The 27,475-nt window shown below is 38.1% G+C and overlaps 1 protein-coding gene across 3 annotated transcripts in view; it reads right to left on the bottom strand.

Annotated features, from left to right (window-relative positions):
* Window positions 1-21,806: 21,806 nt before the first annotated feature.
* Window positions 21,807-27,475, bottom strand: part of LOC121954475 (muscular LMNA-interacting protein) — a 59,043-nt gene continuing 53,374 nt past the window's right edge. For all 3 annotated transcript variants that reach the window (XM_042501985.1, XM_042501983.1, XM_042501984.1), the window contains one exon: window positions 21,807-23,540. In XM_042501985.1, coding sequence (XP_042357919.1) covers window positions 23,319-23,540 — 222 coding nt within the window. In that variant the 3' untranslated portion in view covers window positions 21,807-23,318. The remainder of the gene's footprint in view (window positions 23,541-27,475) is intronic.

Below are 27,475 nucleotides of genomic sequence, written 5' to 3'. Positions count from 1 at the left end.
CTGCAGCTTCCGATAAAAGCTAAACATTCAGCTTAACCAAAAGGAACATGTTAGGAAATACACTTATACACTTGGTTTGTTGAGAAGATCAATACTGCTTATTTCTGTACTCTGGGTATAATAGTATAGCCAGCAGCAGGTTAGTCAACTTCATTGCCAGAAAAAATGATGGCCGTGTATGTTTCTGCAAACCACAGATATGTTACATTTGTCAGTCGTTATTTCACAGATACGTTTACACTTCACCTGTTTTTACGTTTCAATAATGCTGTAGTTAATGTGTGGTTATGTTTAGACACAAAAAACACTTGCTTATGGTTAGGAAAAGATGTTTTGGCTTAAAATACCTGGTTTTCACAGCTGGAAATGATGCCTCTGCAGCTGAAACATGCAGGCTTTGTTGTTTGTTGGTCTCAAACATAAGTCTACAGTAGTTTTCAGTTTGGCAGTCGACTCGCCAAGGTGTAACGCCGTCCACCATCCCCTCTGCTCTCTGATGACAAAGTCCAGCTAGAGTGTCTTACACTGGTGGCACTAGTCAGCCCTTGTTGGCACTTGTTGGCCCTTGTCTGCTTTTTACCGGCAAAGTCAACATGATGAATTGGTGTCTAAGACAGTGGAGCCAGCCGGTGAGTGAAATCATTCTGATAGGCAGCTCAGCTCGGCGCACAAGTACAAAAGCAGATGTGAGGATGCCGAAAAAGGAGCTAAAGTCAAGAAGGCGTAAGAACAACCAATTTTTTTTTGTAAAACCCAAAGAGCTCCTTAGCAGAACTCTTTCATAATGGTTTGTGTTATGGTTCACTGGTGCTCGGTAAATATCCTTCGTTCTTTCAACATCATGTGTTGTTTTGGTGCTCACCGGCCAACTAGCACCTTGAATCCGTCCTGTTGGTCTTTAAGTTTCCCTGTTTGGATGCCGAGTTGAAATGACCGTCACCTGCTGATATGGAGCGTTATTTCCACGCAGGTACAGAACATACACGCTGTTGGCTACAGTCTTTGCGGTTTGTTCATGTGCAAGTTTTTGGCCGAGACAAATGTGACACGAGGTGACACAACAGGCGAACTGTGTCGCCACTGGTTCTTTGATGTCGTTCTGGTGTGTGGTTCTGGTTCCTATAACTAGTGCGTCTCTCTGTTTTTTTATCTCTCTGCTTCGATATGTGTGCAAATAGACTGTTAATTATTATTATTACTTTCTTTTTTGTGCTTTTTTTAAAACACATTTTATTGTCTTACTGTTGTAATATTCTTACAAAAGTCTATTTGTAGTTGTTTGTGTTATCCTTTAAATTGTGTGTGTTATTTCAGCGTTGCTATATGAAACACTTTAGGCTGCATGTTTGTAAAAATCTTACCATATAAATAAAGTTGAGTTGAGTGTGTGAGCTTGCACATGTTGGTGGATGAGCAAAGGACAAATTGTCTTTGATTTTTCTTTTCTTTTTTGAAATATATTTAAATATGTGTTCTTGCCTTTTTTGCTTGTTTATATTAGTTTTTTGTTTTTAGCTGATTTAGTTTTCAGTCTTTGAAATGTGCTCTGTGACTTCAAGCCTCCCAGCAGAGTAAAAATATTTGAATAATGTTTTTATTTTTGCTCCACAGTGTGCTAAATCAGAGATATTGATTATTAGACTCCAGTCTGGTTGACAGAGTCACTAAACTCTGTCAAACTTATTTGTTGAAAGACTGTTAACAGATTATCAGTTTGCCTGTGTATGCTTTTTTCTTCTTTTTATAAGTAATTCATTCTATCCATGGGATATACACTTAACTTGATTTATGTTACCGATGTATGAATTTCTTCTTTTCCTATCCATACTTTCAAATGAATTCAATTCATATCATATGACTGAGATAAAGGCAGGAAATTAAATCCATCACGATCATCACTATATGATAATCAAGCCAAAATAATTAAATGAGATAAAACTGACTTGCTACAATAGATATTTGCCTTCATCTTATTACTTTATTCTGTTTTGCCCCTCCTATCTTCCATATTGATCATTTACTGATGAAGATTTAACAGGAAACTGTTAATGCAGTCGTGATATTCAATCATGCAGTGCATGATATAACAAGCACACTGTTGCTCTGAAACACCTCTGGTGGTTCCACGTTGCGTCACCTGAAAAGATCCATTAAGAACAAGATATGTGCGCCTTTGTTTTGTTGTCTTGAATGTGGGTGTGTGTAGATAAAGTAACGTATGCGGTAAGTCACAGGGAGTTTCTTTTCCTCAAGCAGCATCCGTGTGAGTCACCTTTTGTGACACCCAATCTCTGCTCCGTGCAGTCGTCATGATCAGCTCCTCAGGCAATCCTCGGCTCCTGCTGGCAAGTCTAAACAAGTGACATGTTCTGGTGTCTTGAAGCGCCTCTAATACGCTAAACGCAGGACTGACGTCGTGATAAGCATCAGCATGATCATTGAGTGAACACAAAATAAATAGACCGATCAATCTCAAAGGAATTTAATAGTCTTTCATGTTGCCATTGTAGCCCTGCGTTCAAATTCTTTTTGTGTCTGACTCTAAAAGCAAATATTTTGCAAAGTTTTCTTTGAGAGATGTCCCTCAGAGACTGAGAAACAGTCTGTTTAGACTCACAATTATTCATCATGCATCATTTAGAAAACTGATGATGAAATAAAAGCGACATACTTGCATGTTCTTGTAAAAAGGTGACATCAAAAGTGTCATTCGATGTGAATTACAGGTTTACCTGTAAATGCTTGATGTCTCCTCTGAACTACATTTAACCCAGGAAGAAGAGTTGTTTGACCAGTTTATTGCACATGCTGGATAACAGCTTGTTGCATGGTCTGAATGATGAGAATTTAAGTATGTAAACAGGGAAGTAATAAATGAGGGAGGCCACAGCAATCAAATGCTACTGCAATGCAAACAGCTGCCTCTACCAAGAAATACAAGCAAACAGACGTCAGGTGTGCAGGTATGCTGCCCTGCCCTGTCAAAATTTAGGTTATCTGTCAAAAAATTACCTTTATCCGACTTAATATCTGTTTGACAAGGCAATGTAAAAACATTACGAAAAAGAAAAGTGTAATTTCGGTGAAAACAGCTTTTTAAAACTGCAGTAATCACAAAGGAGACCTAAAAATTGAGGCAGAGCTCGACAGCTAAATTCAGTTTGGGGCTGTAAACCTCTGGTCAGTTGGTTGATTAAGCTCTTGTCTGACCTAATTGTCATTGGCCTAACTATCGCTGGTGTTATTTTAATTAGGCGTTGTGTTCACTAAAGCATTTATTTTCCCAACCAAAAACGGCGGTTGTTGTATTTGTCCTCTGTGACAGTTGGTCTTTGTAGTATTTGTCCCACTCCTTCTCAGCTGTGGTTGGGCGACTGGTGACAGTGACGAGTTCATTTGATTGGTGGAAAAGTTGGTAGAATTTCAGTCAACCAAGATTTTCTGTGATTGATTACAGCCCTAAAATTAAGAAGGCATTCTAAAGTAAAAGCTTGTAAGGTAGCCGCGGCTAGCCTTAGCTAATACTAAAGCTAGGTCTAGTTTTTGATTTTCATTATCTGCAGGGTCGAAGTGCTGCAGGTGCGTGCTAAAACGACACTCCGATACTTCTCTGCCCCAAGTGAGGAAATACATTCAAAGCCTTTTTGTATTGCTTGAAGATCCAGTCGTCACTAAAGTGACTGTTATGTGAGACAGATAATAAAAACAAATGGAAAGCTCAGTTATCATACTGACATTTAAGACGTCAGTTCATGCTCATATAGAACAACATTCCAACCTCAACAGTTGTCAGTAGCTGCCGGCTAACTTGTAAAGCTAAAAAAGCAGAATCATTTTTTGGTTAATGTTCACTAATGTATTGGCGGAGGAGGAGTTTGGACCCTTTGCTTAGGTAAAAGTACAAATACCACACTGTAAAAATGCTCTGATACTAGTAAAAGTCCTGATTTGAAAATGTTACTTATATAAAAGTAAGTAAGTATAATAAGAAAAATGTATTAGAAGTGAAAGTATTCTATGCAGAAAATCAGCGTAAAAAATCGAAATCATTCTTATTAATCAGTGGCCCTTTGCTGCATGTCATCTCCTTTTTCTGATCTAAAATAGGCAAAAGCCACAAAATTAATTTTTAAAATAATAATTAGTAAAACAAATACATCAGGCTGCCCTTATCTAACAACATTTTTTTCAAAGATTGTTTTTGTTCAGTGCAGCATCTGTTCGTATTGTGTTTTATGTGTTGCTGTATCAGATTGTCACGCCCACTTCACTCTCCCTTACGAGCAGAATGAAGCTTGTGGCTGCAGTTGAGGATAAACATCCTATTTTTGGATTGCTCTCAGTCAGAGTGGTGCTTTCTAACAGCGCTACCAGCTCATGCTGCGAGACTACACCGTCCTCCAGCTGGGAATTCTTGTTTAAAGAGCAGAACATCAAAGCTGCCTGTTCACACCGCAGCTGTCAGAGAGCAGTATCCATCCGTATGTGGCTGCTCTAAAACCCACCGTTTTTCTCCGTGAGCTCTTTCTCATCAGCACTGAAGCTCAATTCATCCGCTCTGCAGCTTTTTACACTTTCAGTGTCCATGAAATAAACAAGGTGAGCACAAAGCAAAAAGGGTTGTTTAGACGGCTGAAAGGTGCTGTAGTCGTCTCCTGGTGCATCTTTCCTTATCTCTCTCCACGAAGTCCTTTTTGCATGTCTCTGCTGTCTCCATCATGCTATACCACTGGGCAGTGTTTTCCAATCTACCTTCAAACTCATGGACATGTTTTTGAAACTGGATTTCTTTATCTCACCACTGACTGTAGCAACACACCCCCACTATCTCACCCACTGCAAGTTTTTGAAAGACGGGACTGTTTTTGTTCTGAACACCCGCTGAGAGAACACACTTCTGGACAGTTTCCCCTCAAAGGCGTCTGTTGAGTGGCACTTGGTTACACATACGAAATGCGTGTGAAAAAAAAATTGCTTGAAGAAGAAAAAGTCAAACCTAAAGAGAATGAGCTTGTTGGATTTTCTTTTTCAGAGATTTTGTGCAGGGGGGGCTTAGACACTGTTGGACCATCTGACAAGAAGTTTATTTGACACATAATGCAACTCTTTGATGCAAACACTTTGACCAGTTGAAGTGTTTGCATGGAAAGAAGCTCAGTTCAGACCAAAGATTCACAATGAGTTGAACTGAAAATGCAGCTACTTGCAAATGCGCCTGTCTGCAAGGTTTTTAAAACCTGGATGAGACGGTGTATCTTCACAGCTACAACTTTATGTTTGTCCATTTTGATTTCTGTCTTTTCAGGCCAAAGGCCTTTGCACACTGAGTCTGAAATTGTTGAAACTACATACGACCTTGTGTTGAGTCAAGCATGTTTGCACACTGACTGAAACTTTTGTCCATCATTGAAGTTTTCAGAAAAGGTTTAGTTTTCTTCCTTTCTTATCCATCAAAAGCTACAGAGAGTTGTTTGACCAAGAATCAGTGACGTTAATGTGGCAGCAGGCCAGGTCTGTGACAGGAGAGATGAGCAGAACAAACAATATCATTTCATATCTCAGATGGCTCACATTTAACAGGTCAGACTGTGAAATCCAGGTGGACGATGACGAGGAGGAGGAGGATATGAAACGCACACAGTCAGAGAGATCGACAGAGTGGAGACAGCAGAGGACACTTCAGTCCCTCGATGCAGCTGCGGCGTGCAAGACACAGCGAGAGAGTGGTGTCAGCCTTAAAGGAAACTCCAGTGGAGAAAGCAAGATAGAGTTGTAAAAAAATTACACACATAATGGACAGGAATTGCAAAAGTATTAACAGTTTTAAAATACTTACTTTAGTAAGAATCACCCTTTAAAATGTTATTGACAGTGGTGAAAGTGAAAGTTGAGCTGATGAAATAACAACTGAAGAGCAGACAGGAAGTGAGTAATGCTATGACTCATCTAACCCCATTACATACAATAAACTCAAACAAAGTTAAAGCAAACAAACTTCATGATGTTATGAGACTGACGGATTACCAGAAGCCTTGTACTGCTGCTCTGCCATGTTTTAATCAATTTTTATGAATTCTCATAAGCTCCAACGATAGGACTTTTGGAAAGGCATCTGAGACGAAACTGAACAATTGAAGACAATGTGTTGAATCACGCCTGAGTCAAACATTTTCCATAAAGGGGATAAAGGTAATAAATAAAGGCATCTCAAAGTGAAAATGTCTGCTCTTACCATGGAAATATGAACTGCAATGCAAGTCATTTAAAGGTCTAGTGTGTAGATTTTGGGGGAAATATAATCAGAAATGGAATATAATATAATAGGTATGTTTTTTTGTGTATAATCACCTGAAATGTGTGTTTTTATAACCTTAGAATGAGACATTTATATCTACATAAGGAGGGGCTTCTCCACAGAGTCGGTTCTGTCGCCATGTTTCTACCGTAGTCCAGAATAGACAAACCAAACCCTGGTTCTATAATGGGGCCATCTGCATTTTTGAGTCGGCCACCGTAGTGCGCAGCCCCTGTGTGACAAGCTGAACAGCATCGGAAAACACAGATTTTTACATGAAACTGCTTTGTTCAGTGTTTTTACCAGTTTAAACCAGTTTACACTGAAGGAATTCAAAGCAAGAGTTAATGCTTGGCCCAGGGGAGAAGTTTTAGCTGTCTGCATCTGCAATCCTCACTGTAATTGCTGATAAAGTCTACACAGTGCTCTTTTAAATTGAGCTTGCAATGCTCACTGTTCAGTAATACCTGTTTGATAGCCCCCGTTCTTTATCATCCGCCACTTAAAAATGTTGGAGACTTGTGAGCACCTCAAACCTTTCATGTCCCAAAAAAATAATAAATCACTTCAAACACTGAGAAAATAGCAAAAGAGGTAGCACTTGACATTTAATGTAACAAAGGCCTCAGAAACAAACGAAACAAACAAAAAAAAACATCATTCTAATCTTAAATAATGTTTTGTAGACTAATCTTCCAGAGATGATTGCTTCTTTGACTTTTATTGTCTGAAAACAAAACGAGAACTGCCTTCTATCCCATAGTAAAGCCTATATCATGTAATTATGATCTTTATCTCTTATTATGGGAAAATATAAATAAATTTGATGAAGACGTGGGGCTTTTGCATTCAGCAGAGTATTAGTGAAAACAAAAAAATTAGATATGGTGATATGTGCAGTCTCTAATTGGGTCTCCATGGATGATACATACATTAAATGTATTACTGGATCCAAATAAGAAATATCAAATTTCCTGTCTCACCGTGGAAGTGATTATGAACAACATTTAAATTCAACAACCCACTTTTCATTTTCATTTCCATGTTTGAAAATGGATCATGACTCATATAATATCATATTATTTAATGAAAACTCAACAATGTTTTTATTTCTTTATAAGACAGTTAAATAGAAATAAAGGCCAGTTTGTTGCCACAGTTCTGAGACTGCACCCACAAAAAGCCTTGTGTCCATACATACAGACTTCCATTAAAAATAAGGGATAATGCACTGCATTGTATATTGACAAAAGTTATATTTAATTTAACGCTCTGTTAAAAGTTTATTCCAGACAGTTTTTTGTCTTGCTCTTTCTTATCTTGAATGTTCAGCCTAACTTGTTTGTATGCATGCAGCACCATAATATTTAAATTAGCTTTTGTCTGATCCCTCCTTATCTCCCTCTCAGTTTCCCCCCAAAACAAAAAAAAAACAAACAAAAAAAACCTCTTAAAACCACAGTAAATCACAGATGCACAGATGAGAGAACAGAAAAAATGTTGAAATACTAAATTTAACTTCTAAGTTTCATTCACTATCTCATACTAATGCTGACTAATGTGTCTTTCTGCCTGCTGGTGTGATTTCTCCATTCATTTAGCTGTGATTTTATCAGAACCTCTAATGCAAATTAGGCTGAGCCAAAACACACACTAAAGAATGTTGTCTCTCCGAGCTGTAAAAGGATTTTGATAATACCCTCTGGTAATATTCGGACAGCAGTATAGGCTCATGTTTAGAGGATGTCAAGAAAGATCCCTGCAATTATAGACATAAAACACTTTATATTTGTGCTTGAGCGGGGGTTTATATTTTTCATAATTTGTGGCTGTCACTCTGTCAGGAGTGCCAGTATTTTTGATATTTTGGATATGTGTTTTGATGACCCAGTAAAAGCCTGTGATTGAATGCTGGATTGATGGAGGTTGGGAATAATGCACTGGAGTCATCCATCATCCATCATCTTTATGGACAATTTTCTATTGCACTGCAGTCTCCTGCTGTCAGGAGATGAAGACTTTTGTGTCGCACTGCCTCCTGTGATAATGAGCTGTAGGGAGTCAGGGAACAGTAATGTGAAGATATTAATGCTCAAGCAGCATCCTAAGCTTTAGAGCATGGATACTCAACTTTTGGCCCAGGCTAAATCTGTCCCCCGATAAGGTGACGGCTGTCCCCCCAACCAGAGAGCAAAAAAGGGCATCAAAATAGAGCTTGTTTATCAGTGCCAGTTGGGGATCCACAGCAAATCCTAGAGATGTCTTCAAATCCTAGTAATGTTCTCTCTTCCCCCTTTCACACTCATATTCTGTCCTGTCAAATGAATGCAAAATATGCCACAAAAAAACCTAAACTTTGGAAAGTCCCCGGGAGCAAAGCCTCCCCATGCTTTCAGCAGACGCTATTTTTAATATATTTCTCAATTTTTCAGCCATGGTTTTGAATTTATTTCAGCTTTAAGCATCCACATGCATGTTCTGCAGGAAATGCATTTTCTAGATTTCTTAAGATCTGTATTTGTCATCTGTACCAGACTCCCCACAGCTCCTTTAATGACCAGCTAGAAATGCAAAAGCACACTCAAGAAAAGCACTCTTTGCCTATGCTATGTAAACAGTTAGCATATGAACCATTTAATTAAAATTCCTTTGTAAGCCCTGAAACTACTTTCTTCAAATTTACCTTTCAGTTATATACAAATCCAATAATAAATCAAGTGCTATTCACTGTTAAATAGGAAATTCCAATTACTATTGCAAATACATATATTTAACAAAGATGGGATGTGAAAACATCTGCTGAAAATACAGAAATAAGACACAAATTCATGTTCTGTTTGATTGTCCAAATTATTAAGAAAAAAGTTTCTTTTTATGAGATACCAAATTAAACATGCAGAATTATTCTCACTGAAAAAAAGTTTCTTCCTCAAAGAAACAGAAAAAAATATCTGTTTCACTGCTACACAACTGTGTTGAAAATCAAAGCTCTGTGTTTCTCTGTTTGAAATTTAATTGTTGTGTTTGGTGAGACAGTGTGGGAATCCAGAGCTCAGGAAGAAGAAACAGGTGTGTTTATGAGAGGTGCTCAAGTAATGAAAGACCAGCTTTAGGTGTAGCAGATGTCTTTGTAATGCTGCTCTTGTAGGAGGAGATTGGTAAAGCTGCTTTAACACAAGATAATACAAAAGCTGCAGGAATAGCTATCCTCCAGATAAAGGGAAATTGCCTCACTTAACAGTGCTGAGGGTTTTCTTTCTTGCTATGTTATAGTTCAAACACTGTTTTTGTCCCAAAGTGAAACACCAAAATGAGGGTTGGTAACCTTTACTATCAAAATAGGCTTTTCTTTCTTCTTCTTTTTTTTTTTTTTTTTACAAAAAATAATTTAAAAAAGTGGCAAAACCTATTTGAGTCTGATAATTCATGGGATACTTCCCTGATTTTCAACCAGCTTTGTATCAAAACAGGGAGGATAGTATGTGACAATGACCTGTGGTAAACTTCACTCCCTTTAGCTGGATGACGTACGGTATGTCATCTTATGGAGTTTTGCAGGCGCTCAGGCTGTTGCTTAAATTACAGACTTCTGCATTTTCGTGTTGCACTCCACCCATGCTGTCACAAAGAGTGTAGAGCTGAATCAAGAGACTTACCTGCTACTCTCTCTTTCTTTCTCTCCCAAACTTGGGTTGAAAAACAAGAAAAAGCCAAACTTCATTAGTCACTCAGAGATGCTTGCCAAACTCTAGACCACTGTGCTGTTTATGCACTGGCACTGTTTGAGACCAACAAACAACAAAACCAGTTGTGTTTTAGGGAGTCATTGCTGTGTTTCCAATAGCTTTTTAGACTCTAAACATGCGTGTTTTGTGGCGACCCACCTGTATTTTTTCTATGGTGATAGTGCCAAGATGTCGCTACTTTTCCCACCAGGTTTGAGCTCCTCAAACTGGGTATTTTGAGTCAAAACATGACCTTTTCCTCACCATAACCAAGTGTGTGTTTTTTATTTTTACCCAAACCTAACTGCATGGTAAAGGTATCAGCTACATAACAGCATGCAAATATAATGTATCCATGCTTTACATCTATGTGCAGTGCCAACATTTATTCTGGCAATGATTGGAAATTCCACTACTCACCCAACCTGTACAGTTGGTTTCCAAAATCCACAGATTGTGGTACATTTTGGTTTGTAGTGGTCATTCTTTATTTATTTATTTCTCTCAAACTGTCAAGCCTATAAATGTATCTTTTTATGTTACCTACATATTTATTGTCAATGAAAAGGCTCATACTATTGCTTTAACTGCCTGGCTGTATTCATTAAAAAATGAATCTACTATTTTAAATAATGTAGTTTTCAATATGAAATATTCATATGAATAATATTCAAACCACAATGTTCTAATTTCAGTCATAAATATGATAGGTGAACCTGAAATGAACCAAATAAGTTGCATTAAATTGAGTATCAGAAGTCAAGGTGATGATATTGTGAAACACTGTGTCTGTAATTGCTCACATTCTTGTTAGCACTGGTGCTGCTTAGTGTTCAGGCTTTCAATGTACATTTCATCCAAATGTGCTTTAACTAACTGCAGTGTGAACATCGTGGACTCTGCTTTGATGTGAAGGCTGAGGCAGTCACGATGCTCTTCAGCCGATGAGCTGAGCCTTTTGTGACCTGTTTGTAGTTTTGTTCTCTTATTTAATATTTCATACAGCATGTTGACATTCTGTCTGAGTACCAAGAGGGTTTCTGTAATAACATATCTGCAGACACCTTTTGGGTTTGCCACATATATTTATTGTACGGCTGTGTGATCACCTGGGAAGGCTTCAAATTTTGTTTTTCTTATTTTATTCTAGTAAACCTTAAAAAAAGCTCCTTTTCAGCAAAAAAAAAAAAAAAAAAGATAGATTATATACATAAGGCCATTACATTATATTCTGTTTTATTCATAAACCCTTTAAACCCTGAGCAAATTGGCTTGATTTCTTTCAAAAATATGGAAAGGTGATACGCATCTTAAAATGAAATAACATAAAAATCTGCAGGAAAACAGCAAAAAAGTGAAAAAAAGGAAAAAGAAACAAACCTGAAAAATGAATCAAAATCAAAAATGTTCATTACTTTTTCTCTGTTACCTAATTTTAAATATATACTTGTTATAATTCTAAATGTAGACTTCTTTATATTTTCCCCTAGTTCAATGATGATTTTCTAATGAGTCTCTCTTTTTTTTAGCTAAATTTTAGGTCATTCTCTTGTCACCTCTTAGAATATTTTTGAAATTTGTTGGACATAACAGGCCAGTGCTGATTACCTTTTACCACTTTGCTCAAAGTTTAAATGCTTGTGACAGGCGTCTGAAGGTGGCACAAGAAAACTGATGTTTATTCAGGTTTCAAAGGGTTAATTCATAACCCTATTTACGACAATATTTCCATGATCAGTTCCATTAAAAAAGGAATATTTTGTCGTTGTATATTTGGCTGGGCATTGTTTATGTCTGCATTGGTTGTGGGCAATCCTACTGACTACGTTCCCTCCTGACAGTAAGACAGCCAGATGCTGCCATGCTAGAGTACGCAATAATATTGTCCCCACACCAGGATCTTGATGATGTCTGGATCTTGTCTGTCTCACAGCAGGTTTTGTGGCAAAGGGCCAAAGATACTAGAGGGATGCACCACATGGAGACCTCTTTTCTTCTGTTTGCTGATTGGAAAACAATGCTCAAGTGCTCCCAGAGCATTCTGTGGTCACACTCATAAAGCTCTCTTATGATGAGAGCTGGCTTTGACATGATTCTTGACATATTTCATCCTAAATTAAGATGAAATTGTTATGATGATAAAGGGCATATTAAGGTGATGAACTTTAGAGAGTAAGGAGGAAGTATTTCAGAACATTTAGGAGCATCTTTTGTGGTGAAATGGCTGCACAAAACAAAAAAAAAAAAAAGTGCACATTGTCTTGGCAAAACTCTGAATTGTCATCAATTTTCTCTTAATGCAATTTCACAGCCTTTGTCTGTTTCATTCACAGTGGATGTGCACCTTACAAGCCCACATAATAGCATTAATGGATTTAGCAGACGTCTCCGGTGTTTTCATTAAAGAGACACACATCTGTGTCAATGTCTTTTTAATGAACAACCCTATTTATGTATGCTTGCCATTATATGTGAGAAATCTGATTAATTTGTTGAAATAAATTAACATTCAGGATGGCATTTCACGCAAAGGAACCTCTGGAAACCACAGACATGTTATATTTGTACGTTTCACCATTTCAACATTTCTAGTAATGTAGTTCAGATTACATTTATATGAGCTTTCTCATCGAGGGAGGAAAGGATGGTGGATGACGTGACACTTTGAGGTGAAAAAGCAGCAGACCATTGTTTAAGACCAATAAACAAGAAAATCGTGTATATTTAATGACACATCAGGACATTTACAGCTGTGTTTGTGGTAACATATCTGTGGTATGTAGAAACATAATAAGATTTGTGAGGTCCTTACCCTCCGAGCAGAGGACGAGATCAGTGTGAGGACATTTTCAGGTAAATGAAGAGTTCTTTTGGATTTTTTTCCCCACAAACTCTTCAAAGCCTCTGCACTTAAGATCTAAATTGGACCTGATCCCAGTATACTGAATTTATTGACATACCTTGTGTTTGGAACACAAAATAGTTTTGTATCTTGTGCTAGCTGGATTAACTGGTTTGCATTGTTTAGGGTGCCTTTGAGAGGTGCGAGGAATTTTGTTTGTGTGAGCTTGAAACACTAATGCACCATGAGAGGTTCGTTGCAATATTACCTCAGTGTTTGCTGTTAGTGTACCAGTTACTTAATTGTGATGGATAGGCTAAAAAAGAAGCTGACAAACTAATTTATTGCACTGTTGAGCTAATTTTCTTGTAATCAGTTTCTCCTCTGTGCAGGAGAGTGGGAGATTGATGTCAAGTCATTGGCTTCACACTCAACGTTTGGATCTAGACCAAATAAGTTGATTGCAGTAGCTGTTGGAATTGAGTCAATCAGGTTATTGTTAGCTACAAGTGAAATTTCAGTGTATATCTCTGCTCTGCACCACCATAACAAAGCTGCTCTAACTCTCTGCATTACTACAGTGCTTTGGCCTTGGTGCACTGCAATGTATTTTCTTCACTGGTTTCTTTGTGTTTACCTGCAACTTGCTGACATCCTTTGTTGCATTCCTCGACTGCTTTCTAAGATCTTAATCTTATGCTGTCACCTGTGCTCATGGGTAGGTGGCGTGTGGATGCATTTTCCTGCTTCTCTGCATTCACACCGCTCATCACTGTCGCGGCCTACTCATATAAAAAGATGCTTCTGCACATACTGTATTTGATGTTTAGGTCTACATCTTTTCTCTGCTGGTGTGTGCCTTCAGCTTTGAATATTCTTGTTTTTTTTCCAACACCAGCAGTGTCTGGACAGCTATTGAATGTATTGTCTAGGATTTCAAGACATTTCTATAATCTTAGGACGTTTCTAGGATATTAGGATGTTTCTAGAATTTTGGGATTTTAGGACATTTATAGGATTTTAGGACACTAGGGGCTTAGCTAGGTTGCACTCCGGCACCGTATGTATACTAAAAGTACAAAACCAATTATCAGTGTGAGAATGAATGTGTTAAAAGAAGGCGCTCTATAAAATTAGACTGAGTGGCTTGTTTCTCTGTCTTGTTGCAGATATATGTGTGCAGCTGGTTATGCCTCATTTACTTCACTGCTTCTTGGTCAACAATTCACTTAAGACTTCTAACACTTGCAAAAAACACAAAATGAACCTATCACGAAAACTCAGAAGGTCACTCACTCACGGGTGAGGTTGTATTTAGTCATAAGGATGGGCCAATTTGTGATGAATACAAGAGATTTGATGTTAAATGGCCTTAAGTTTTGTTTGGCTGTTGTGCCTCCACATGAACTCCTTAAGGGCATAACTACAAATTTGGCATAACCGTCCACTTGGACTCCATGAAGAACTGATTAAATATTGTTGGCTGTAGGTTAAAGGTCAAGGTCACTGTGACCTTATGTATCTCAATCTCCTGAACACAATATCTCAAGAACGCCTTGAGGGAATTTCTTCTAATTTGGCACAAATGTTCTTGGTGGTTGAACATCAATGGTCAAGGTCATGGTGACCTCACAAAAGACGTTTTTGTCCATAACTCAAGGATCCATATGCTTATTATGACATTTTACATAAATAGCTCATAGGTTAAAATGACAGTGTTGACATTGTATATCCAAAAGGTCAAAGGTCAACCTCACTGAGACATCATAAAACACTTTTCTGGCCAATACTTAATGACACAACTCAGGAACAGAGAGGGAAACATTTGGTCAGATACTGAAATGGTGACACTAATCCTGGCTGCCTAACTTAAAACTGTGCTGATTGTACAGATCTTCTGTGTGTGATCTTCTGCCGTGGGCAACATTGTGTGTAAACTGTAAGTGCAACTTGACAAGATTGCAGAGGCATACAACCACGAGCCAGTAATGCTATTTTTTCCCCATTACTTCTGTAGACCTGTCATTAAAAAGTAAATAAAAAATAATGCAGCCATACTAGCACAGACATACTGAAGCAAAGTGGTACTCTCACCTAAATGCTTACACCAGCATGCTTACATTATCACAATGCCAAAATGCAGATGTTTAGCAGGTAAAATTCTTGTCATGTTCACCCTCTTTAGCTTGTTAATATGTTGAAGTTTGCTAATAAGCACAGCTGAAGCTGAAGGTCACTAGTTTGTAGGTATTTGGTAAATTTCTACATAAAGACTCCCCTGGCTGTTTAAATGTTTTAAAAATTTCACATGAATTCATAAAAAGTAAACTTCACAAGAGCATCCCTTTATTGTGCCAGTACATCGAAGAGCTGAACAGTATTGCTTGACTCAGCAACACCCACATGAATTAAAGGCTATAAGCACAAGACTTTCTACTGTGTGCCCTCCACCTCCAGGGAATCTTCAGTGTGGCTGTTGTGTATTTATTCAGACACTATCGACAAAAAACATTCCTCCATTACAGAGAAAAACAAGCAAAAATAGACTAAGGTTTAAATTCAGTGCCATGTGGGATGTTTGGCACTGCAGACAGACAACACAGAGAAACACACATTTTCTGGTGTCCTTTTAGGAACAAAAAAAAAAAAAGAATGTCACAGTTTCAGTATTTTTCAGTGTACAAGAATTGTTCATCCTTGTACAGAAAAACTTTTTATTTTTTAAATGTGAATACAAATTTTATGAAACTTCTGCAAAACAAGTGCACACTAACACATCAGTATTTTGTCTTCATAAAGTTCTGGCTCACGGCCATGCAAGAGAGGTTCTTCTTGTTTTTATTTTTGTTTGTTTATTTAATTTTTTTTAGCCTGCTGCCTCTCATTTTCTCACAAATAGGAGGAGTGGATTGTTGACTTTGGCCCATCATTCATGCTCATGAGGGCAGCTGGCTGGCAAAGTAATCATTTCCATGGTGCTCTCAGGATGGGATTGCGGCCAGAACTTGGAAGACATTTTAACTTCAAAAGTCCAATCACAAAAACCCTTTTCTCTCTTTTTTTCCATCCTGATTCTGTTTTTAAGCTCTTTACCATAACTTTTGGTGGGTGAATGAAATTTGGTCAGACTCCGCAGTATGATAGCCTGACACCCACTTTCTCAAATGATAAATAGGCCAGACTCCACTGGTAAGGCCCAGAGGCACCAAACTGACATCAAAGAAAAAGTGGCGATGAAGGCCAACTGTTGCCTTGCCTCATGTCACCTGTATCTTGGCCACATAGTTGACTTGACATTAATCGAACTGCATATTGTACAGCCAACAAACAGCTAGCTCATACGTTCTATGCATAAATGGATAAAAACTAAAGAAAACGTGGATAAGACATGATGACAAAAAAAGAGATGAAATTACAAAAATGTTTATGTACACATATACAGATAAACATAAATATCAATATATACATACATAGCCCCAGTAAATAGTACTAGAGAAACACATGAATAGCACTAGTATCAGATAAAAACCTAGTGTACAGTATTGAGAGTCAATCAGAACAATGTCATATGAAGAGATCCAATTGTCACATTAAATGATATTCAAGCCGATCAGAGCACTCTTGATGTCATGTGAAAAAACTTCTGTGTATCACATTAGATGACATCTAAAGTCAATCAGCTCCAAAAAATATAAAATTGAAAATCTGGTTGGCCACTGTAAATAAATGAATGTGTGGGAAACCCTTGGATATTTACTGTACGCTAATGAACAATTACACATACATGCACATACACATACATACATGAACTGTTTCTGCCAAAGAGCTCAATGGCTTAACACATAATCCTAACTAATATAACAAGTCTGTTTTGATCTCACATCCTCTTAACTTTAGATATTTGTTTGCTTTCCTCACTTCCATTTCTCCTCTTCTGCACTGAGCTGAAGTGTCAATCAGTCAGTTTATACACCGACAGGCCCCCCTGTCTCCAACACCAATTCACCATGCACAATTGGCCAAAAAAAGACAAGGTCAGACTAAGCGTCAGGGTGACCGACGCTCAGTATGACCCAACATTGACTGACTGCCAACCTTTGGCTTGGTGTGTCAGGGCCTGTGGAGAACTGGACCTCCGAGGTTTTTTATGACCTTCGTGACTGCTGGAGATAAGTTGGAGTGGGGTTTAATGGGAGATTAGGTGATGCCCCAACTTTTTAAAGTCTTCTCTGCGCTCCATCCGCTCACTACTCTACTATGAGTTCAAAGTCTGTGGAGTTTATAAAGTACATTTGAAAGGAAACTGAGTGAGTGGTGAGTGATTTGGCTGAAGATGGATAAAATCTCACAGCGGAGGGTATGAACGTCTTTGTAAGCGAGGAGCAGAACTTACCCCTCACTCACCACTTACACGCTCTGTTCCTGAGTCCGACTCGCTCTTCAGCTTTCCTGATCATAAAACCCTGAGTAACCAGATGAGACAAGTAATCAAAGTTCACATAAATCCACAGCCTCTGTTTCACATATCGAGTTTGAAATATTACATGTTATTTCATCATTTTTTTTACGTGTATTTGAATCTCTGGGTACACTGATGTAAGTGTGTGCCGATGTGGTGATCTTTAGCCTTTAATCCTCCGTCTGCTGCAGTCAGACTGACCTAGAGTTGTTTCTGACACCAGGTCATATCTGTCAGAGTTCCTTGTTGCCTGCTAGCTGAGTGTTTCATTTATTCTGGTCCCAAAACAGAGCTCATATTTGTATCAAACATGTTAACAGATACAGAGAGGCAGATACAGAGTGCATCTTCAGTGATGGTTGTATGATAGGCAGTTTATGAAGTGGGAGTCTGTTAATGAATGACTGGTACATCTTTGATTGCTTTTTAGACGATTTTGTATTACTTAAAGAAAAATACAAAATTCTGAATACTTTAACTTTTCTCTTTTTCTTGCCTCCATGACGGCAGTAAATGCAGCTAGAGGCATTATGTTTAAGGATTGTTGATCTGTCTGTCCCATTTTTGTAAATGCCTTGAGGGAATTTCTTCAAATTTGGCAGAAATGTCCCATTGGACTCAACAATGAACTGTTAAGATTTTGGTGGTCACAAGTCAAGGTCAATGTGACCTTGTGTCTACGTCATTCTCATGTATGCAATGATGTAGACACCTTGAAGATATTATCTTAAATTTGGCACAAATGTCCACTTGGATTTAAAATGAACTGTTTTGAATTTGGCCGCCAAAAGTCAAAGGCCAAGGTCACTTTGTCCTCACAAAACAATAACACAAATTCTAACGCTAATTATGACAGAATTTCACACAAATGTCTAATAGGTTAAAATGGTGACGTGATGACAATTTTTTTTCAAAAAGGTCAACTTCACTGTGACATTATAATGGAAAAACACTATTGTGTCCATTACTCATCATATCTCAGGAACAAAAAAGGGGACATTTGGTCAGATACTAAACTGGTGTCAATAATCTTGAGTGTCCACCTTAAAATTGTGCTGATCATAAAGATCTCTTGTGCTGCCTGGGAAAAGTGTGTGTAAATCATCCATATTTTAACAGACATGGATGTAAACTGTTGCACGGAGACAAACAATGCGACGGAGGAGAAAACTTTGTCAAAATCCCAAAAGTGGGTCTGATAAGAGAGCAGTGTGAAACTTCAAGGCTGAGAGCACTTCAGCAGAGACATACTGTGTAATGTATCAGAATAACTGTATGCCTGATCCATAAATTACATTCTCGGCACCCCCTAAAGAGAATTGCTGAGTATCGATATGACTACAGACTTTTGATGTACTTTGATGCTGACTGTGATGTGTGCACGTGTTTCCAAGGGCACGGGGATGTAAGACGGCAAAAAAATGAGTGAAATGTGATTGGTCCCCCTAACTTGTTGCCATGGATGCAGACATCCCAATATTGCTGTCTTGGGAATTCTGAGTTTGTGAGTGACAGATCAGGACTGAGCTTTTATGGATCAAGAAGGTCTGTAATCAAGTCAAGTCAGTTTTATTTATAAAGCCCATTATCACAAATTACAATTTGCCTCAGAGGGCTTTACAGCATACGGCATCCCTGTGTCCTTAGACTCTCACATCGACTAAGAAAACACTCCCCAAAAACCCCTATAAAGGGGACAAAATGGTAGAAACCTCAATAAGAGCAACTGAGGAGGGATCCCTCTTCCAGGACGAAGGATGAAGGTAAAGAAGAGTTTTTGTACAGCATAAGGAAAAATCCCTCCCACCTTCCTGTAATTAAAACATGAAAGGAGCAGAGGACTTTTGCTTTGATGTCATAAAGGACATTTACACCCTAAATTGATGTGGAAAATGCACACATTTGGTGCATAAAAAAACACCAAAATTATCTAACAGATAACTTTAGAAGCCCCTTCATTGCATATGAATCCTCCCACATACTAAAATAAGACTAGGATAGAACCTAGTATAGTTCCCAACCTTTTTCCTTAACGAACGTTCTTACTATCATTAAGTAAACTGAAGACATAGTTTAGGGATATTTTGTATTAAATTAAGAGAAAGGCTGGGAATAAGACAATGCGCCTGTGGCCCCAGGCCCCCAAATCACTACATCTGCCCCTGGTAATAATAAGGAGAGCTCAGCATGAGCAGCTGGATGAGACATGGAGCTATACGGGCTGGTGTTTCGAAATAATTCCATCCAAAGTCTGACTAAACCTGAAACTAGAACAAAGTAGTCTTGAGAAGTCTAAAGAAATCACTTTCCAGCGCTGAATATTTGTCTGTTGGTTCATTCAGACACTTTAGTGCTGTGAGGAGAAGCTCTGCTCTGATTGTCTGTCTCTCTTACTGCGCTGCGCCGTCGGGCGATCAGCTGTTTGATCTGCAATAATGAAATGCCACTCGGTTGTCAAATAATTGGCTGTATTCTAGAGTAAAAGTCGTTCACTACATCACATGATTGCTCAACACTGCATGCTGTGGTCCATCCAACACTTATACCCTTGGTATTTTATCTGGTTGTAGAGGCTGACATTTGTTTGGGTCATGGGGTTCCTGCAGGATCCCGGCAGGATGGCAAACAGTCACAATTTATTACCTGACTAGGACAAGACAAGAAAAAAAGTCAACAGGAGCGGGTAGGACAGGAATCATAACAACAATTTAGAGCTAGCAATGTAGCAAAATATATATCTGAAGTATGAACATGGATTAGTTTTATAGTTTTACGTTGAGCACATGACGAAAAAGCAGAATGTTTGTTAAGATAATATTATTGCTGTTGCAGGTGTAATTTCTGTGAATGAATGGTAATTCCCATTATACGTTACCTTTGAGCTAATGGACCAAGTGCTACCAGTTCTTTTTTCACTTAGGGAATTTTCCAAAGTGTTTGGTGCAAACAGTATAACGTATTTATCAATTTAATGTTTTGGCTGATTGGTACATATAAAGTAAATAAATTACAATAAAGGTATAAAAACAGATTTTTAAAAAATGTAATAATAACAAACATGTACAATATAGTTTTAAGGCATTCAGGTATTTCAGCATTATTCTATAAACCTATTGTATAGTTGATTGAATATGGTTAGTTTATTTAGATTTATATGCAGTTATAAATATGGATAATAAGTGCTGTCCTTATTATCTGAAACCAAACAGGAACAAAATTGGAATTGGTACAGAACATGATTAATATTATTATTACTGTTTTTATTCTGTTGTGGGATTGAGATGGGACAGGAGGGAAAATATTATGATAATTAAATTTGATGTCATTTTCTCGATGTTACATTCTGGTTTACGTTAAATCGCGTTATTCTGTATTTTCACACCAGAGTTAAACTATCTCTTTTCCAGTCAGCAGTGATCAAAAATACTGTCAGTTCTTGAGCTAATCTGATCCCAAAGTACTTATTATATAACCATTAAACAAACATGAATTCTGCTTGCCCAAGATATCTGAAGTTATATCATATTTTTTTTTCCCAGGGATGTACACCAAAACCAGACCTAAAGTAAAAACTGCTCTAAATTTAACCATGTTACAAATGTGCCTGACAGATAAATGAAGATTAATCCTGTAAAACCTGAGCAAATTGGCTTAAATTCCTTCCAAAAACATAAGGGGGGAAAAAGGCAATGAGCAAAGAAAAAAGAAATTAACTCAAACATTTGCAAAAAAAAAAAAAAAAGAACAAGAGAATTACCTGAAAATGAGTGGGGGAAAAAACAACATTACACATTGCCATTTTCCCATGCTTTTAAAAGAAAACACACCAATTTGCTCAGGGTTTAAAAGTTTCAATACTCATAAAGGGCGTTTTAAAGAAAAATGATGTTGCCCTAGGTTTCAAAGGGTTAAGTGCCTACAACAAAATGACAGCTCTCTAGGCAGGTGAATTCAAGGTCGAGGTTGTTAGCTGTCATTCAGGTTGTTTTTCTAACACTGCTTCAACAGTTCTTCATGTTGATTGTGGGCACAAATTTACTGCTTGACTTCTGTATCACTGTGAGGTCCGCTGCAGGTCGTGGAGGCTCTGAGTGGAGCTCAAGAGCCCCTTTGAGGTTGAGTAGGCCTTTCTTTGAGGATTTCTAATCAGGTGTAGGAAAATCCATCTATTAGCTGCTTCCATGTAAAGGTCGCTGATGGGGTTGGAGCCAAACACAGCTGAAATTAGGAGAGAAGCGCAGTGCACTCTGGATTGATCGACAGTCATTCACGGGGCTGACACAAAGAGGTGTCAGAACATCCAGGAGAGAAATCAATTGATGATAGTCTTTAAAAGATCCTACTCTTGAATAACATGTCTGCATGTCTGCACATTTTTTCCCATAACTTTTATCAAGCAGACTTTCATGTCTTAACCGAGAATTTCTTTACTGACACAGACATGTACACACAGCAACAGAGGGATGTAAAACTCAAAACATAGTGTGAGATTGGGATGCTCTTTATTACATATTAAAGCTTGTCCTTAATCATTCAATAATGTTTAAATACTATTATCTTTAGAGGTGAATGAGTTACATCATTAAAATGTATTTTATGTTATACTATAATGACCTATCATGTTTGTGAATTAAACAGCCTGTGAGACATAGCAAGCTTTTTACATTTTTGTTCCTTGATTCAAACAGATTTGATTTACTCTAAAAGGTATACTATGCAGAAATTATCAGTTACCGTTCGGAAACAGTATTGTCAGCAAAATTTGAAGCCAACCCCAGCTTTGTTGGCTTGCCATTTTGCCTCGCTATATTTGCGTATTTTTTCGTTTTCATAGAAAAGTTTTGATAATCATATTGACATTGTACCACATTACAGTTTTAATGTCTACATCTGTCACAGACATGAAAAAAATGTAAATATTTATCTTTTAATCAACATTTCTGGATTCTGTTTCAAAATAAGTGCCCTCTTGAAACGCTTTTATGGACAGAATCCCTTCATGTGTTCATACAAGGCTTTTTGTCGAGAAATATATGCATGACCCTGTTGTTGACAGTGCAGCAGCTTACATGGCTCCATAAATAGGTGGCGTAACAGCTTTTATTGAAATACTTGTAGCAGTAGGCAGCTCTGCAGCAGCAATGCTTTCTTTGTGAACAATGCACGTGTGAGCACAGCAATTCAGATAGCTGTCACACACTGCTCATGCAGACAGTATGGCCCAGGCTTAAGCAACAGCTTGCTCTTGCTTTGAAATACATTGCAGGCGCAAAAAGCTTCGCCAAAAAAGAGCCAGGGCCAGACAAGCCAAACAAGCAATATGTTGCTTAAACTTTTTGCTGACACATGGAGCAGGTTAGGGCATCTTAACTGGAAAAACTGAAACAATGTGATGTTCACCTACTTATTTGCATCATGCCCAGTTGAAGGAGTTACCATAAGTGATGACTGAGAGGGATTTTTTTTTAAGGAAAATCCTGCATAGAAAACCTTTTAAAATCAGAACCACCTCACAGTTCAATTTTCTCTGTTTGTTGTTTGATGTTTTGCACCATTTTCCTGTTCGCTAAACCTGTCCCCACAGCAGGTCTGTCAAGCATTGGATGTCTCTACACAAGCAACACTGTCTACTGTCTGAAACTAAGGACCCATTTATTAAAAAAAACAAAGATTTTTGAGTGGTGAATTTACCACTTGTAAACTGTATATGTGTGAATGGAAAGCTTGACAGGCCGCAGAAACAGTAACTGCGGGGGTGGGGCTGAGGGAACGTTCAGTTGCATGCATATGTTTCATCTCTGTGAGCATTATTAAACCTTTTGTTGTCATCTTCTGTAAAAAGTTGTACATATGGATGTGCACTCATTCATTTATTGTGTTAAGGTGCCATTAACTTGTCATTCCTACTTTAACTTTTGTGTGTCTAAATACTGATTGTGCCTCAGCAGATAATAGTTCAATAAGAAACAAAAGAATTTAGGGTTAAGGGTTAATTCTTCAAATATGAGTCTCAAAAGCTTCCATCCGCCCGTCCGTTGGGCTGAAACATGTTGAGGCGTCTTTAACAGGCAGACTCATCTGGTCTTCAGGCTCTGTGATCTGCAGGTCACATACTGAGAATGGACCTCTTCTTTCAGGCTTCTTCTCTTCTCTTAGTGTTTGGCCTTTTGAACTCCTGTGAAAATCTTTTCCTGCCTCTTCAAGACTTTTACTTTCCACCTGAAACAGAAATGGACACAAGGGTTATGTAGGTTCATGCATTTCTAGAGAAAGAGAGATAGAGCAATTAGAAAGCAGCAGCAATTTCCAAACACTTTCTCTTGGTTTTCATTTAGACTTTCCATTTGGACTAATTTCACAGTTTCCACAGTAAATCTCTTGAAAATAGTTCCAGCTGCGACAGCTTGAGGTTTGCACTGTGATGAATATTCATTGTTAATTTAATTGACAATTATCTTTCTGGATTGCATAATGGCTTCAATCACCTGCTCTTTGTTTATGTCACAATTTTGGAATGGCTTTGCAACTTAATTTAATTTTGATGCTTTAAACTGATGTGTGGTCTGTTGTATTGGCTGAATGGTCAAAGACGAGAACTCTGGTCTGCAAAATTAAGAGCATATTAGTTGTTTGGACACGGTTCTCAACATGGAGGTGGCTGAGCCAGTGGTTAGCAGCTAACGGTGCTTACTCCATAAACAGCACTAACAACTGCAACAGAGGTGACAGAGCTAGCAGTGTTAACCAGCAGGAAATATGGAGGGTGTCAACCATCGTCCCAGTATCAAGGATAACCACTTTACCCACGCAATGCAAATTGGTGGTGATGATTAGGCAGAGGGAGACATACATGCTACTAACATGAATGCACTGCCAGACCGGCTTACTAAAACAAAAAAACGAAAAACTCAGATTAAAATACAGAGGGAGCATGACTTTATTCAGGACAGGCTGCTCTGATTGGATAGTGTAGGAGAGGACAGGATGGGATAGGATAGGATTTATTGTCCCAGTGGAAAATCTGCTATGGACTTCACAATGTCAGCTGTAAAAGACATTCAAAATACCAATACATACATCCAAGCATAGTTTTAAAAAAACAACAACAATAAAAACAAAAAATACACTCTTCCATCAGTTGCACATGCCCATCTGCGTCATCATGTAAATGCACACATATTACAATAATACTGTTCTGAACGGCAAAATAATAAATACAACTATAGCATATACATATTCCAGCCTAGGTGGTGTCTAGGGATGTCATGGACTTTTTGAAACAGTTGTAGTTGTGTCTGCTTAAGGGGACCGTGTATCGTCTGCCTGAGGGGAGGAACTGATTTTCAAAACTTGAGTTTGATTTGAAATTATTTTTTGTGCCAGTTTCATTATGGTATCTTGAAAAACATCTTGAAGACTGGGATGTTGAAGGACTCCCATAATCATGGCTATCTGTATAATCTGTTGATTTGGGCCTTTGATTTGAATGTTGTGCAAAGTTTTTGTAAACGCGCAAAAATTTGTACATATCCCATGTAATCATGAGAAAGCAATTTGTGCATCCACATATTTTGGAAGGCTATGTGATCATGTGTCCAATATGTTGATGGGAGTTAAAAAGGAAGGGGTCCCAGCCGTGCAGTAAGGAGGCAGGTAGTGGTGGTGTATTGACCAAAAAACACAGGACTTTCCCCAGGAAACGTGTTAAGGACTGTGTGAACTTTGAGACATTTTAAGGTTAATTGTCACCATTATTCTTATCCTAAACCTTTTCTCCATAACTTACATAACTTTATGTTACGGACGTAACGGCATTCTTTGGGTCCGAATTTGTAGGATATTATACGAACCTTTTTTTTTTTTTGTTGTTGTTGTTTTTTTTGGAGATCTTGCTCAGGACGCGATTACTCCACGATATCTTTACATAAATAATTGTATGCTGCTCTATGAATACTTTAAATGTGGCATATAGAACCTTTGGTATCAAAAGCTGCGTGTGCCACATCCACAATAATACATTTTGCAGACCGTGGAGGTTCATACCAGTCAGTCTCATGTTATGCTCTTGATCATGGCTTACATTTTAATAAATTTAATATGAGTCATCTCACTGCCATGAGATGGACATCACAGGCATCATAACACTGTTTAACAAAAGAAAAAGTGTTCCTTTCCTGGAGTCTGTCCGTGGGTTGTTTGCTGAGGTGCCGTGGCAAGCGCTAGAAGAAGTGATAGCAGAATATTTTTCTACTTTCTTAAGCTGAGAAAGAGTGAAAAAATGTATGCTGTTTCTTGAATAGACAAGATTAAAGCCAAGGACAGGATATGTACTAACCTGGAGGTTGCACATAGTTCAAATACAAACAGTGTTGGACAATAGATTTTTTTTTTTTTTTTAAAAGTTTCAACTTTACAGTCTGTCTTCGCTGTTTATTTTTATTGCATTAGATGCTACAGAGCAGCACTCATATAGACAGCTTAATGCAGCTTAAAGATGGATCCATCTGGTGTCACAAACAGTCACTTTGATCACAGTGCAAAGTTTTTCTTCTTCTGTTTCGTTGCACTTTGTTTTGTTTTGAGGCTCAACAGACCGGCTCACTTTTCCTTTGTCAAGGAAGGCAGAGCAAACACCTTTGATACATCTGTGTTTATACTCGCCATGGTATTTCTTTAATGCTGGCCTTTGTGCACTGGGCTACATGTGAAAACTTTCTACTTGAGTTAAAGCTGTCTAGTGTATTGGTATTGTAAACAAACTAAAGTTATGTTTAAACTCACTCAAATGCATAGTGTGTGTACCCTTCCCTTCATCATAAAACATTTGCAAAGCTGACTTTTAAAAGTATTTTAAATCCTGCATTGTTTGTATCCATGTTTTCTCTCTCGCCCCCTGCTCATCGCATTTCTTGGTAAATTGCTGCCACCTGTCAATCAGTAGAATACTGTGAAACCATTGGTCCTGCTCAGATGTGAACATAAGTGCAAACAGAACGGAGACCCGGTCATAAAAACAGTGCGCTACAGTGCTGCTTGTGGTCATAAACTCCATAGAACAAGAATGTATCTGTAGGTAAATACTTAAAATGAGGATTACTGCCATCTTAAATACAACACTCAATTAATATAACAAATGCAGTATTTCCATACATTCATTTATTTGTGGCAAGCTTTTTTTCCTAGCATTTCCTAGCATTTCCTAGCGCTATAGAAATATATATACTGTGCCACACTCTCGGAGGGCCAGGTGTACTGTTGTCCCCAGCGTGTTGTTGAACTGCTGAACATCATGTGCAGTGAAAGTGAAACTTAGCCTTTTTATTGTGCCTGGTATAAAAGTTTGCATTTGCTCACCGTGCACTCCGCTTCTCTTCTCATCCATTACTCCAATCAACTTTTACAGGATCGAATGATCAATTAACCACGCTGCAACTCAATAAGAGACCTGCAAAATCTTCTGCATTTAAAGAGGTGGCACAGAATAATAAATTTAAAAAAGGGCCACACACCAACAAGTTTTTTAATTTTTTTTTAAAGGGACATTTGCTGACACTATCCTCTCCCTGCACTCCATAGTCAGCCACCACCACTCATAATTTCTGATCCTGCAGGAAACACACTGACATGAATACAGCAAAATAATTTTCCTTTTTCATGGCAACTCTGAAAGGTTGAATTTTAATAAAGTAAGACAGAAAGTAATAAAGTCACCTTGAGTCCACAAACCAATGGGTGACGTCACAGTGGCTAAGTCCATTATTTTTACAGTCTGTAGTCAAATCCTGTCTTCCCCTGCTTCTCAGGTGGTCTACAGGAAGCATCTGATGTTTGTACATTAAGCTAAACATCACTCACATCTCATTGTTCAGCTAGCACCAGAATTGAAGTGCACCTGCAGTTGACTTTGTCTGCTTTTTAAAGAAGGGGGGTATGTGGGTTATATTCACAGGAAGTTTACTACACGTGAACTGCATCTTGTATAAATCAACAAATCCCACTAAATTGTGTGGAAAATTACTTTATTCTTTGACTTTGGGTTGCCAGAAAAAAAATCGTGAATATGAATGCAATTGTTGAACCCTGCAGTCATATGGGAGAGACCTGTGCTAAGTCATCCAAAAAACTGAGGAAGTTGACGCTGAAAGCTAAATCTG

The sequence above is a fragment of the Plectropomus leopardus genome, chromosome 15 (assembly GCF_008729295.1).
Source record: "Plectropomus leopardus isolate mb chromosome 15, YSFRI_Pleo_2.0, whole genome shotgun sequence".
Classification (NCBI taxonomy): domain Eukaryota; kingdom Metazoa; phylum Chordata; class Actinopteri; order Perciformes; family Serranidae; genus Plectropomus; species Plectropomus leopardus.
Note: the sequence above shows the minus strand (reverse complement) of the source record. Positions and strands in the feature narration are given on the sequence as shown.